Consider the following 13,467-nt stretch of genomic DNA (forward strand, 5'->3'; position numbering starts at 1 on the left):
TTAGTTAAGTTAATCAAGATTTTATTGTAATCATTAAATAACTATATATCTAATCGATTTTTTGTGTTTGAAACTGTAAAATCGTTTTTGTAATTGAATTACGGTTGCAATAACTGTAAAACGTCGGTTTGTGTCTTTACTAAATTCGGCTCCGACATAAAATAATGAAATTATTGGTTTTATTGACATTTATGAAAAAATAAAATAAATTGAGAAACAGAAATAATTTATTTGTGTACTTACATCAATTTCGAATGGAGGATTTAACTCACATCATACATAAAACAATTATAATTTATATGTATATATACAGATGTATCTTTGTTTAACTGTGTGCAAATTAAATAAACTATATTAAAAACAAAATCTAATTATTTTGCAATTAATTCACAATAGTCATTTATATGTACTTTCCCTTTAACCGAATTGTATTTGAAAACGGTTACGAGTACCATATATAATCAGTTATTCCAATCGAATTATGAGATAGTACTTGCACCGACAAAATTCGATTGGCGACAAATTCGGTTGCAACAACGAATCTGTTTTCCTTATAGATAGCGGAGTCGATTAAGCCATGTCCGTCTGTCTGTCTGTCTGTCGGTCTGTCTGTCTGTCTGTTGAAATCAATTTTCTGAAGGCCCCAGATATCTCCGGGATCCAAATCTTCAACAATTCTGTCAGACATACTTTCGAGAATTTTGCTATTTAAAATCAGCAAAATCCGTCCATAAGTAACGGAGATATGAGCAAAAATCCGAGACAACCTCTGAAAATTTCATCAAAAAACACAATGTATTGCATGCTTTGACAAAAAAGCAACAAAACGAACGTATGGTTGGATGTGCAAGATTTGCGTATTTTGTTTTTTTTTTTGTGTTTTGTTTCTTTTGGCGTTGTTGTTGTTTTTTATACAATTGAACGTATGTTTGGATGTGTGTTGGTTTCATTGCCTTGCGTATTTTGTTTTTGTTTTTTCTTTTGGTGTTCTGTTTCGTTTGGCGTTGTTGTTGTTTTTTGTGTTCTTGATAAATTTAGGATGCTGTAAGCTGAAAGTGGGCAATGTACATACATACATACATACCTATATACTAATTATAAAAAATAATAATGCATCCACAATAGAGTGCTCCAAGATTGTATGGACGAAAAAAACTTTCTAGGTACAGGCCGTCCCCCTCTAGAATTGTTCTATGTATTGTAGAAACACGTTGTGTAAAATATTAGGATGATAGAATAACGTTAACTGGTGGCGCAACGACGCTGAAGTTTTGAGGTGCATTTACAAGGGGAAAAGAGTTAGTCACAGGGCAAATGAGGCGGGTCTTGGTTGCTATCGTCCTGTAAAACAAACACTCATTTCTAAAAAGAACCGTTCTGCTCGTCTACAATTTGCCAGGGATCATTTAAACTGGTCGATACAGAAATGGAATACTGTCCTTTTTTCCGACGAATCCAAATACTATTTAAGAGGCAGTGATGGGAGAACATTTGTAAGACTATCAAAGGGAAAAAAGATTAGATCCAAAGTACACAAATAAGACTGTAAAGTTAGGCGGTGGCAATATTATGGTATGGAGATGTTTTTCAGGGCAAGATATGGGCCCAATTCAAATTATAGAAGATACCATGACAGGTATAGGATACAGAACCATATTAAACGATGTTATGTATCCATACGCTGAGGAAAATATGCCCCTAGTTTGGAGATTCCAACACGACAACGACCCGAAACACACCTCTAGGGTTGTAACCGAGTGGTCACAATCCAACGAGGTACGTGTTTTGAAGTGGACTGCCCAATCGCCAGATCTTTATCCCATAGAAAATCTATGGGAAATTGTAGATCGTAAAATAAGGACCCAAAATCACACCAGGAAGGAAGATTTATCGAAGGCGGTTATAAGGGAATGGCAAAATATTTCCAAGGAGACCATTGGCTCCTTAATTGGTTCAATGCATCGTCGATGTGTAGCAGTTATAAAAAATAAGGGATACCCAACAAAATATTGAGTTATTGCAAAGTTTAGACCATATTTGTTAAAATAAAAAAGAAAGAAATCTTTAATTTTGTTTTCCCATTTTTCGAATTTAATTAATTATGTTTTTGTTAAATTAAGTTAATAAAAGTATACAAATTTATTTGTCAACCACTGTATATCAATTGATAGGGAATTTTGCCTATTATTTAAAAATATATATAACTTTTTATAATTAAAAAATGCATGGAATACTTTTTTGAAAAATATAACGAAAATTGCTTTTTATTGAGTTTTTGCAATGATAGAAATTTTTCAATTCAAATTAAATTTTTATTTATGAATATTTTTTAATAAAATTTTACAGTTATATAGATTTTGCCATTAAAAATAGAAAACTAAAAACAAATTTTGAAATTTATAGTCAGGAATCCCGCGATTCCCAAAAAAGTGTTGAATAATCCCAAAAATGGGCTTTTTTTTGCTATAATATCGATACCAAGGGTTATTGAAACTCTTAACAAAACAATTAAAAACATATTTGGCCATCTAAAATGGGATACTATATTTTGATATCGAGTATGTGATTTTAGAATTTTTGCCCTAAAGTTGAATTTTAGATTAAAAAAAATGGGTGTTTTTGGATGGACCTGGTCCCCTCGGTATCAACAATTTGCAAATTTGTTTTCATTTAAAATATTTAAGGTGAAGTTAGCTTTTCAAAAAATATAAATTCCTAATACACCTTTTAGAAATTTTTTAGATAACTTGAAAAAATAAAGTTCTTTTTTTCCCTAGGTGTCTTGCTTTGGGGAACCCAGGCCGCAAATTCTTTAAAAATGGTTTTGTCTGGAAAATATTTTGTCCATCGGCAACCAAAAATTCTATATATGTATATAAATACTATATTTATATAAATATGAATTTTGATGTAAAATATTACAAAATATACATACATAAATATATATTGTAACTATACAGTTTTTATACTTTGGTGAAGGGTATATAAGATTCGGCACAGCCGAATATAACAATCTTAGATACTTCGTTCATTTAAAGGAGTAGCGTGTACTTACCACTGTTTTTATATTACTTTTTACTTTTTCATCTGCTGTGGCTATTAAAACTTTTCGAAGAGCACCTCAAGCCAAAAGTCTTAACTATAAATGTTTTTGATTCAAAATCTTCAGTTGGGTCTCTCACTGTTGATTTATAATTGTCCTCAACCATTCCTATAGAGGATTGCTTGTCAAGTTTCTTATCCTCAGTAATGATTTTTAAAGGTGGCGGTGCAACCGGCGTATGCTACCTATGTGGCCGCCATCCAGACCCACTTGTATAACGGCAGAGGAGAACCTTTTTGAACGCTTGTCTAAATACTTTATTGAAGATTGTGTAGAATATGGGATTCACCATAGAGCTAGCATATCCTAGCCATGTGACTACGTCAAATACCCAGTGGTCTATATTGTCTTCGCAATCTCCGCAGACGGTGGGCAAAAGATTTAGCACGAAAAATGGTGACCATAAGATTACGAATGTAAAAAATACCACCCCCAATACCTTAGTGGCTTTTTGTTCTAGGCGTATTATACGGCCATGACGTGAGGAGTTTCTTGAAATGACACTTGAATTCCGAGAGTGATGAGATCTTACTGTTTGGTTACGTTGCAAAAGGCATGGGGAGGAGTGCGGCGACTTTGATTTTGTTTTCAGAGAACTGGATGTTGTCATGTCGGCGGCACTGTAATTCATATTTTTATGACTTCTTAGGGTAGCCGATCTCCTTAAGGGAGTCGCTGACGTAGATGTTGTTAAGGGTCCAGTTTTAGTGGGTGTCAGCAACAAAGAGGTGCGAGCTCCTCCAAAACTAGAGCCTCTTCTGCGGTGTCTCCCCGAATCCCAGGTTACAATGGAGGCAGTTTTTGATATGCTTAATTTTCGCTTAGGTGTTTGAGGAGCAGTTAAATAACAACCGTCGTTAGTGGAGTGAACCGTCAACGAACTTGCCGAATGATTATTGTTAATTATGGACACAGTGTGTGGACTTAAACTGGATGTCGTTGTAGTGTTAGTTAGGATTATACTGCTCTCATCTCCCGTCGATGTAGTGACAATGTCACTGGGCGATGTTGTTGTTAACTTGAAGGTAGTTGGTATAATTTTAACCTCTGCCGGCTTCACACAGTTCTCCAAAGGTCTGATGCCAAAATACGGACACGTGCATATAGGCGGCAACTGAAGAAATTCAGCATAATTGTCATCTGATGAACGATTTTTATGTATTCCGCTGTCTCTGTTTTCCACCTCAGAATCGGAATGACATGTTTTATTTGGTGAACTCGTAGTCTTGGCAGACAGCAGCACATCAGAGGAGTTCTTTGTAAGCGATAATTTTGATTGTCGATATAATAAAGTATTTTTTGGTAAACTATAAAAACGATTTCTTCTTTGAGGCAACGGAGTAGTTGGAGTATTAGGTGGTGGTATATGAGCTGCCATCGATGCTCTTCTCCTTTTGGTAAAATTATATTTACAGTTTCCTGATATCGGTGATAAAGACCTTAAATAAATAACAACTAATTAAATTTTATGTTTAATTTGTCTTTATTAATTTTATTTTCTAATTTAATATTTCGCTGATTTTGAGCATCGCTGCAACAATAATTCGAAGAGTTTATTCAATTGTAAAAAAATAAATAAAACAACTTAGAAAGTATGGTCGGTCAAACCCGACCATATAATAGCCTACACTGAGTAAATGAGAAAACACATTTATTTTAAATTTCAATCATTTATTTTCGTAAAATTAGGAGACAAGACTTCCGTGTATATAAAACATGTGTATATGGTCCAGTTTCAAAAGGCTTCGTCCTTGCCCCGAAACAATTGTACATATGTAATAAATTTTATTGAAATAGTATCTTCAATATTTTTTTTTTTATACACAGAAAAAAGAAATTCATAATTGGAATGAATTTTGTAATAAATATTATTAATCGAACATGACTTTTTTTTTCCCAAACTGTTTCATTCAGTATAAGAATATGTTCATAAATATTATAAAATTGTTCATGACGGAAATTTTAGCTATTTTTGCATTTATTTAATAATATTTTATAATAAATTTCATTATAATTGCATTATCTAATGAATTAATTCATAACTATTTGTATAATAGCCATATATTGGCCAATATTTTAAAATGAATCAACAATATCTGACACTTAAAAAATATCATTAAATATAATAAGATATCCATAAACATTAAGCATATCATCCCCTTAAACAAATTCAATCAATTTCGCGCATATTTTCTCATTTTGTAGCTGGAAATTATAAAAATAAATAAAACATTTTCCAAGAAAATTTCAAACATTTTTCAACAACATAAAAATTTAAATGAAAATTGATATTATTTTTTTCAAGCCTTCTAGATTTAATTTGAAAACATAAAATATGAAAAAAATCTTAATATTTAGGAAATTATTTATAAATGTTATGAATTGAAATCAATGAAATCAAATAATAATATTTATATTGAAACTATTTTCTGTGTATAGAAATTTTATTTTCAATTCAAATTCATTACAATAAGTTAGCCTCAGCAAGTTGGCAAATTATATTAATACTTGAAATTTATATTTATATATGTATATGTATTTATAAAAATGTATTTAAGAATTATAACAAAAAATAAATAAACTTTAACAATCAGAGATCATTTACATTAAATGTTCACTAATATGTTGCAAAATATAATCCTTTAATATTTTTTTAAATATTGATATTCTGGTTTCGTTTTTAAAATTTTGTGGCAAATTATTGTATTCACGACTACCCATGAATTCTATAAGCTGTTTAGTTACTTCTAATCTACACCAAGCTATTCTTAAATTTCCATTATATCTCGTATTTATTGCATGATCATTTCTTATAAAACGTATAGTGTGATGTCCAATATTATGCAGGCACTTGAAAACATACATTAGAACATTGGTAGGCGTTCATATTGTTGAGATTAAGAACATTTTCGTGAATTTACACGTACACAACCCGAAAGTAAACAAAACACACAGCAAGTGCAGGGCTGGCGATTTTTCATTGCCTTTGGCGACCAAAATTTCCAATTGGCGACATGGCGATTTTTTTGGCGATTTACAGACTAGTTGGCGATTTATTTGGCGATTTTTAACAAATTATTTGTTTTTCTTGAAATAATTTCATTTCTTTGATATGAAAAATTAGCATATATCAATTAAACTTAGATCTTTAAAGGTGAAATTTCAACAAATTTGTTAGATTTTTGGCCACAAGTTTACAATTATTGCGATGCAGCTGGAATTGTTAAAAGCAAACTGAAATCTGGGAGTGAATGAATGTTTTTGTGTATTTATTTCATTTAATACTCAAACTCAGACATTTTGGAAATTTTCGGTAGTTCAAAATTCATTAACTTTATTTAAATCCAAAAGTATCTGCAGGGGAATGTGAATTGTAATGTTCAAAATTAGCATATATCAATTAAACTTAGATGCGATGCAGCTGGAATTGTTAAAGGCTTAGCATTGGCCGTTCTAAACATGTTAATTTTACCAACCAAATATGTATGTAGAATTCCAAAAAATATATTTTGGCGACTTTTGGCGATTTTTCGTTTAGCTTTTGGCGATGGAGGTAAAAAAAATCTGACAACCCTGCAAGAGCGTAAAAAATACAAATAACTCATTTAGTTGCAAACAATTGAGCGTAAAAATACAAATATTTCATTATGTTGCTTGATGTTGTTGCGGATTTTTTATTTTTAGCCTATACATGCACACAAACTACAATTTCTCTTTTTGCGCTTCCCTGCATTAGAAGCTGCATTTTATAAAGACTATGTACAGGCAAAATAGTTTGACAAATATTAGCATATAACGAAACTGTTGGATATGCTATTGGAAGATTATAAACTTGTTTTAAGACTTTATTTTGTATTCTTTGAAGTGATTTCAAGTCATTGCTTTTCTTATAACCATATATAAAAGTTTTTAAATTTGTATAAAATACCGTTAGCTTGTGCAGTTTTTATTCTTAGAGATTGTTTAGCTCAATGTTTCGTTGGGGATGAAAAAACTGGAGGATTGGAAACTTATAAACTATCTGAGCCAAAACAAAATATCGATGTTTTGTTACTCAGAATAATTTAATATGGATATGCAAAGAAAAGGAATGGGAAAATAAAACAAAGCAATTAGGATTTTTTCTTTGTATTTATTAAATTATTTGGATTAAGGAATTATTACTAAAAGTTAGGAAAAGTGGACAATCGAGTTCAATAGAAATTTTCTTTCTCTCGGAAATAAGATTTTACGACATATTTGAAAACTTGACGTTTTATTTTAGAACATTTTGACAATTTAATGTATACTGCAATTCATTATACTCAGCATTGATATATATCAATCAAAATAGGAATTGCGGGGAAAAACAAAGGAAAGTTAATACTAGTTGTTTTGTTTGGCATAAACCTTGCAGTATACAAACTATGGAAAGTGGGAATTAGGTACTTATTTCTGTTAGAAGGAATCACAAATTATATGAATGTGAGGTTAGGAAAACTTAATATTAATATTAGTAAGTTGGTTCCTCTTTGGAAAAATGTATTATGATCGGTCCATAATTATTCATAGCTCCCATATAAGACCCGCTTCCGAAAATCAATTTAAAGTGAATAAATCTGTTAAAAATGATGGTATACATACAAAATTTATGATAAATAACTTTCATATAGACACAAACCACACGACCTAATTTCATGGTGATCGGTCCATGATTGGATTTGTAATCCAGTTATTGAGCAAAAAAGGTGAAAAATTTGCAAACAAATTTTAAAAAAATGGTAATTTTTGCGATTTTTAAGGCACTGGATGCACATTTTCCGTACTTTTCTTCTACTATTCAATATCTACAACTTTGCTTCAGCCACAAAAGAGATATTCCGTAGGGTATACGAAATATAACCGTGCTAAAATATAGAAAAAGTGATAAAAATCCACCTTGAAGAAAAAAATCGTATGGCCATTAAATTATTACGGCAGCCAACTTGACAGAACTAATGGTGCAGAAGTTCTTATTTTTGGGGCTACTTTCACGTGCAATTGTCAGAATTGAGTCCCAAAGTAATGAACTAATGGATATTTTTTATTAGGAAATTCAATTCATGGATAATTCATGTTCGTTTGTTTTTTTTTAATATTTTGCTTTAAACCATATACTTGTACATTGGATTATTGTTTATGTGAGGTATGCGCCGTAAATAGTCCATCCAAAAATGGTACTTTGTGCCGTTGGCAATCCAGTTTTCGTTAACACACCCTCTCGCATGACTTTTGGATACATATCAACGCCTATGATAATATCAATACCGGCCGAATCAAAAAATTTTGGATCCGCCAAAAACAAATCGCGAAAATGTTGTTTAAAATTCTCTGGCAACGAATTGGCGGGAGTTTTGCTAGTGATTCGGTTGTCAACACGTAGAATTCAATCTTTGACTCAGAATTAAATCTTGACTTTAGTACAGCAGGGCATACGGTTTCATTCTCCATGGTGAGAGTCGTAAGATTCAATTTGTCAACCATCTTCCGTGTAATTCGACTCACTGTAGAACCAGAATCCAGGCGACAGCGCGCATGAGTATTAGTGGATCCATTCTTCACTAACACCGTTGGCAAAAGATTTATGCTATTTGATGACAACGTTGGCGCAGCTGTTTTCTTGCGAGCAGCATGTGATGTCGAGGGTTGAGGAGTCGGAGATCGTGACCGAGAACGAGAGTTGGAGCGAGTTGGACTTATACCAAAATTGGCGCAGCTGTTTTCTTGCGAGCAGCATGTGATGTCGAGGGTTGAGGAGTCGGAGATCGTGACCGAGAACGAGAGTTGGAGCGAGTTGGACTTATACCAAAATCTTTAAAAAGCCGAGGGTTGATATGGAGAAAGGTATGGTGAAATTTGTTGCAATGTCGAGCTGCGCTTCGAGCGACATGTACCTTGCGAATGATCATGAGCCAAACAATTTTGGCAATATTTGTGGGTGCTCACCGCTTGGAGTCGTTCCTTCATGTTCATTGCAAGGAATTTGCGACAACGCCTCAATGGGTGTGGACGGTTGCATAAGCGACATACAAATGTGTTGTAGTTGCTGGGCAGTTTGAGATGCTGTTGGCGACGACGACGTTTGTTGGATCCATTGGACTTCTTGGATTGGCGATTTGTCATGATGTTCTGAAAATAATGACGTGGTTTGGCGGATTTTAGGAAATGTAGAGAGGAAGTGAAAAACTGGGATTCGAATAAGCAAACTAATTTATGGATCGACCGTGTAATTAGACCTCGCTGGGCCACTCGTACTTTATTATCGGATCCGGTATGCACCTTTTCAATTCTACCTAGCCGCCAAGAGTTAGGAGGGAGATTTTCATCTTTGATGACGACTAAAGTCCCTGGTTTGACATTATCTTTGGAATTCTTTCATTTCGCTCGTTTCTGCATCTCCTTCAAATATTCGTTTTTCCAACGAAAGCAGAAATTCTGATGAAGCAATTTAAGACGTTGCCAACGATTAACAATGGACATTGGACTCTCATTAATCTTAGGATCTATAGGACAAAGGATAGGAGAGCCTATGAGGAAATGGCCTGTAGTCAAGGCGGAAAGGTCTGATGGATCTTGGGATTGTACCTAGAGTTGAGGCAAGCTTCAATTCGAGCAAGTAGAGTTGAAAATTCTTCAAACGTGTATTTAAAGCAACCTACGGTTTTAAGTGTGACTTAATGCTCTTGACTCCGGCCTCCCAAAGGCCGCCCATGTGTGAAGCACCTGAAGGAATAAAATGCCATGTCAAATTCTGGTGAGAGTAGCTAGAAGTTATTAATTCACGGGACGATACCATGAATTCTCTTTGGATAATTTTAGACGCTCCTACAAATGTGGTTCCATTATCGGAATGTAAATGGAGTGGACATCCCCGACGAGAAACAAATCTGTGAAAAGCGGCAAGGAATGCAGATGTCTGTTGTAGCCTCCAAATGAATGGACCTTCAAAATCCAGACCCGTATGAGTAAATGGACGCGAAATTTCAGTTCGCTCGGGTGGTAAAGCAGCCATTATCTGTTGTTGACATCTTTTTCGGTAGATAATACATCATGAAGACTAATATCATGGACAAATTTAACTAAAAGCCGCGAATATTGGCAGTTATATTCTATTACAGGATGTTTCTCGTTTTATTAAAGCCCCGGATAATTCTCGAGTCTTCCGCAAGATCGGATAAGTCCTTCTGACTGGATATCTTCTCACCGTCAGCTATTCGAATGTATAACGCGGCTGCATATGCTTTTGTAATGCAGTTTAATTTTCCAGCTGATGTATGACTCAGTCTGTCCAGGTTCGATTTAGAGGTCTGCTTCCTTTGAAATAAAAACACGAATATTTTTGGGTGTTATATAAAAATATTCAGACCAAAGCTTTTACTAACGAAACCTTAATCTACATATTAAATACTTAAATCTACGAAGTTATTTAGCAATTCAAATTCGTTGAAAACGATGAAACGTAGTAGCGGCGGGACGGTAGAAACTTATACGATGATGAAACGGCGGAGTCGGTACGCATGGTGAGTGGTGAAGCGATGATGGAAAACGGTTGATCCTCGGCTTAGTGAAAATAGAAAACAAACGAGAGTTTGTAGTGAAGTATATTAAATGGTTCGGGTTGCTTAGCAGTCTAGTATCTACGATCGGCTAAAACTACAACGAAGTCAAGAAAAATTCGGAAGTTATTGAATTCGGCTACTGGTGCAAAATACGATTGTAAGAAGAATTCGGGAGTTCTTACGATCGACTAACTACAACTAATTCGGCTACGAATGCAAAAATATAATTGTAAGAAGAATTCGGAAGTTCTTGAATTCGGCTACGGATGCAAAATACTATTGTAAGAAGAATTCGGGAGTTCTTACGATCGACTAACTACAACTAATTCGGCTACGGATGCAAAAATACGATTGTAAGAAGAATTCGGGAGTTTTTACGATCGACTAAAACTACAACGAAGTCAACAAGAATTCGGAAGTTCTTGAATTCGGCTACGGATGCAAAATACGATTGTAAGAAGAATTCGGGAGTTCTTACGATCGACTAAAAACTACAATTAATTCAAGAAGAATTCGGGAGTTCTTGAATTTGATTACGACTACTAAAATACGAATGTAAGAAAAACTCGGGAGTTCTTACAACCGGCTACGATAATTCTATACTACGGTTAGTATGAATGCAAGAAAAATTCGGGAGTTCTTACAATCGGCAAACTACAAGAGCAGGTATTGGGTTAGATTCGGGTTATACTTCGGAAGTACAGCACGAAGGCAATAACAGCTCTCCTGTTTATCATAAAACTCGGTACCGTGAAATAGCTCCCAAATGAAATAACTCCCAATGAAATAATTCCCATCAAAAATGAAATAATTCCCAAACTTGAAAAATGAAACAACTACCAAAGTGTAAAATGAAATTACTCCCAATAATCGGTGGTTTCATAATTTTAAAAATATTAGTCCCAAAAAAGTGAAATAGCTCCCAATAAAATAAATCAAAATAGAAATGAAATAATTCCCAATCCGAAATAATTTATTTATGTAATCTAAAAAAAGGAACTACAAAAGTGAAATTATTCTTCGCTTACCAAAATTTTTTTGCATTGCGTAGCGCAAAGTTTTACTCCTCTGGGATGTGTCAGAAACTGGCATCGCTCAGAAAAGTTTTTTGCATTGCCGGCCTTTGGCCGGGTGTTAAGGTTTTCTCCTCTGGGATGTATCAAAAACTGGCTTCGCTCTGAAAAGTTTTTTGCTTTGGCGGCCTTCGTCCGGGCGCTAAGGTTTTCTCTTCCGGGGGTATCAAAATCTGGCTTCGCTCAGAAAAGATTTCTTTCATTGCAGAAAGGTTTTATAATATTTCAGAAAGCCGATTTTCATTTCGCAACAGATTAAGAAATCGTTGCAACCTGACAAAGGCTGACAATGTAAAAAGAATATTTTCTGTGCGGAGGAGAAAACCTTTGCGATCGGCCCAGGGCCGGCAATGCAAAAAACTTTTCTAAGCGAGGCCAGTTTTTGATACACACCAGAGGAGAAAATATTAGCGCTCGGCCAAAGGCCGGCAATGCAAAAAACTTTTCTGAGTGAAAAGTTTTTGATATTTATGGGTTTTGCTTTTGCAAAGTAGAACCCAACAAAAATGAAATAACTCCCAATACAGTGAAAAAACTCCAAATTCCCAAAAAAAATGAAAGAAAGCCCAACAAAAATGTCAGTGGGAGTTGTTTCATTGGGAGTTATTGCATTATGAAATAACTCCCAACAAAAAATTATGAAAAAACTCCCTATGCGTTAGGAGTTGTTTCATAATGAAATAAGTCCTAAGTTGTATGAAAAATTTGTTGGGTGTTATTTCACTTTTTCGTGGGGAGTTATTTCATTTGGGAGTTATTTCACGGTACCTAAAACTCTGACTCAGTGTTGTCAGATTAGGGGATTTTTCCCCAAATTGGGGATTTTATTTTGTAAATGGGGATAAATAATTGGGTTTGGGGATATGGGGAACAGTTGGGGAAATATTGTATGTTTTGGGGATTGTTGGAATCTTTTTGGGGATTTTTATTTTTTCGTATATTGAATTGTTTTATTTAATTTATGTATGAGAATATTATAAAATCGAAAGAAAACATTGAACTTTAACGGCCATTCTCACAATGTACGATTAAAAGTTAACGTGAACTTTAACCGCAAGTTAGGCTAATTTGAATTTCACAATGTACGATTAATTCTTAATTGACACTATTTAACAACAAAGTTGCTGTTAAATATAACCGAACAAATTTCGCCGGTTAGCATCTTAATTGTAAGAAATATAATAAAAGAACATGGAAAAACATTTATATTTTTGTTGGTTTTTTTTTCTTGTTGGTTTTCAGTAATTGTTGTTCAGTTTGTTCTGTAAATTTTACAGTTAGGTACCTTAATATTTTTGAGTTTTATACGTTTTTTTATTATACCACTAAGAAAACACAAATTATTATCTTTTATACCGTCTTTTAGACAATTTTTTATATTTCAATATTTCATTACACTATTTTTCGTAAACAAATGTATGCATTATTGCCATACTTTCTACTGAATGCTTTGGTTAAGTAATCAAATGATGGTGAAACGTAAATCGGTAAGCGTTGGTTAAATGGTCCCCGTTAAACAAACCGACAGTTAGTTAATTTCCCGGTTAAAATGAAATAATCGTACATTGTGAAAATGGCCGTAAGTCTGATAAGTCGTATAATTTCAACAATATGCTATTTGTCATTTTATACTGGCAATCCTTGTTATTATGTATTATCAATAGACGTGAATGTTGTTTTAGTTGTAACGTTCAAAATGACAAAAAAATAAAAC

The 13,467-nt window shown here is 33.7% G+C and overlaps 1 protein-coding gene across 1 annotated transcript in view; it reads right to left on the reverse strand.

Moving 5' to 3' along the window:
• Window positions 1–3,269: 3,269 nt before the first annotated feature.
• Window positions 3,270–13,467, reverse strand: part of 5-HT2B (5-hydroxytryptamine receptor 2B) — a 116,634-nt gene continuing 106,436 nt past the window's right edge. The window contains exon 6 of the mRNA XM_065498402.1: window positions 3,270–4,542. Coding sequence (XP_065354474.1) covers window positions 3,285–4,542 — 1,258 coding nt within the window. The 3' untranslated portion in view covers window positions 3,270–3,284. The remainder of the gene's footprint in view (window positions 4,543–13,467) is intronic.

This window comes from Calliphora vicina, chromosome 1, assembly GCF_958450345.1.
Source record: "Calliphora vicina chromosome 1, idCalVici1.1, whole genome shotgun sequence".
Classification (NCBI taxonomy): Eukaryota; Metazoa; Arthropoda; class Insecta; order Diptera; family Calliphoridae; genus Calliphora; species Calliphora vicina.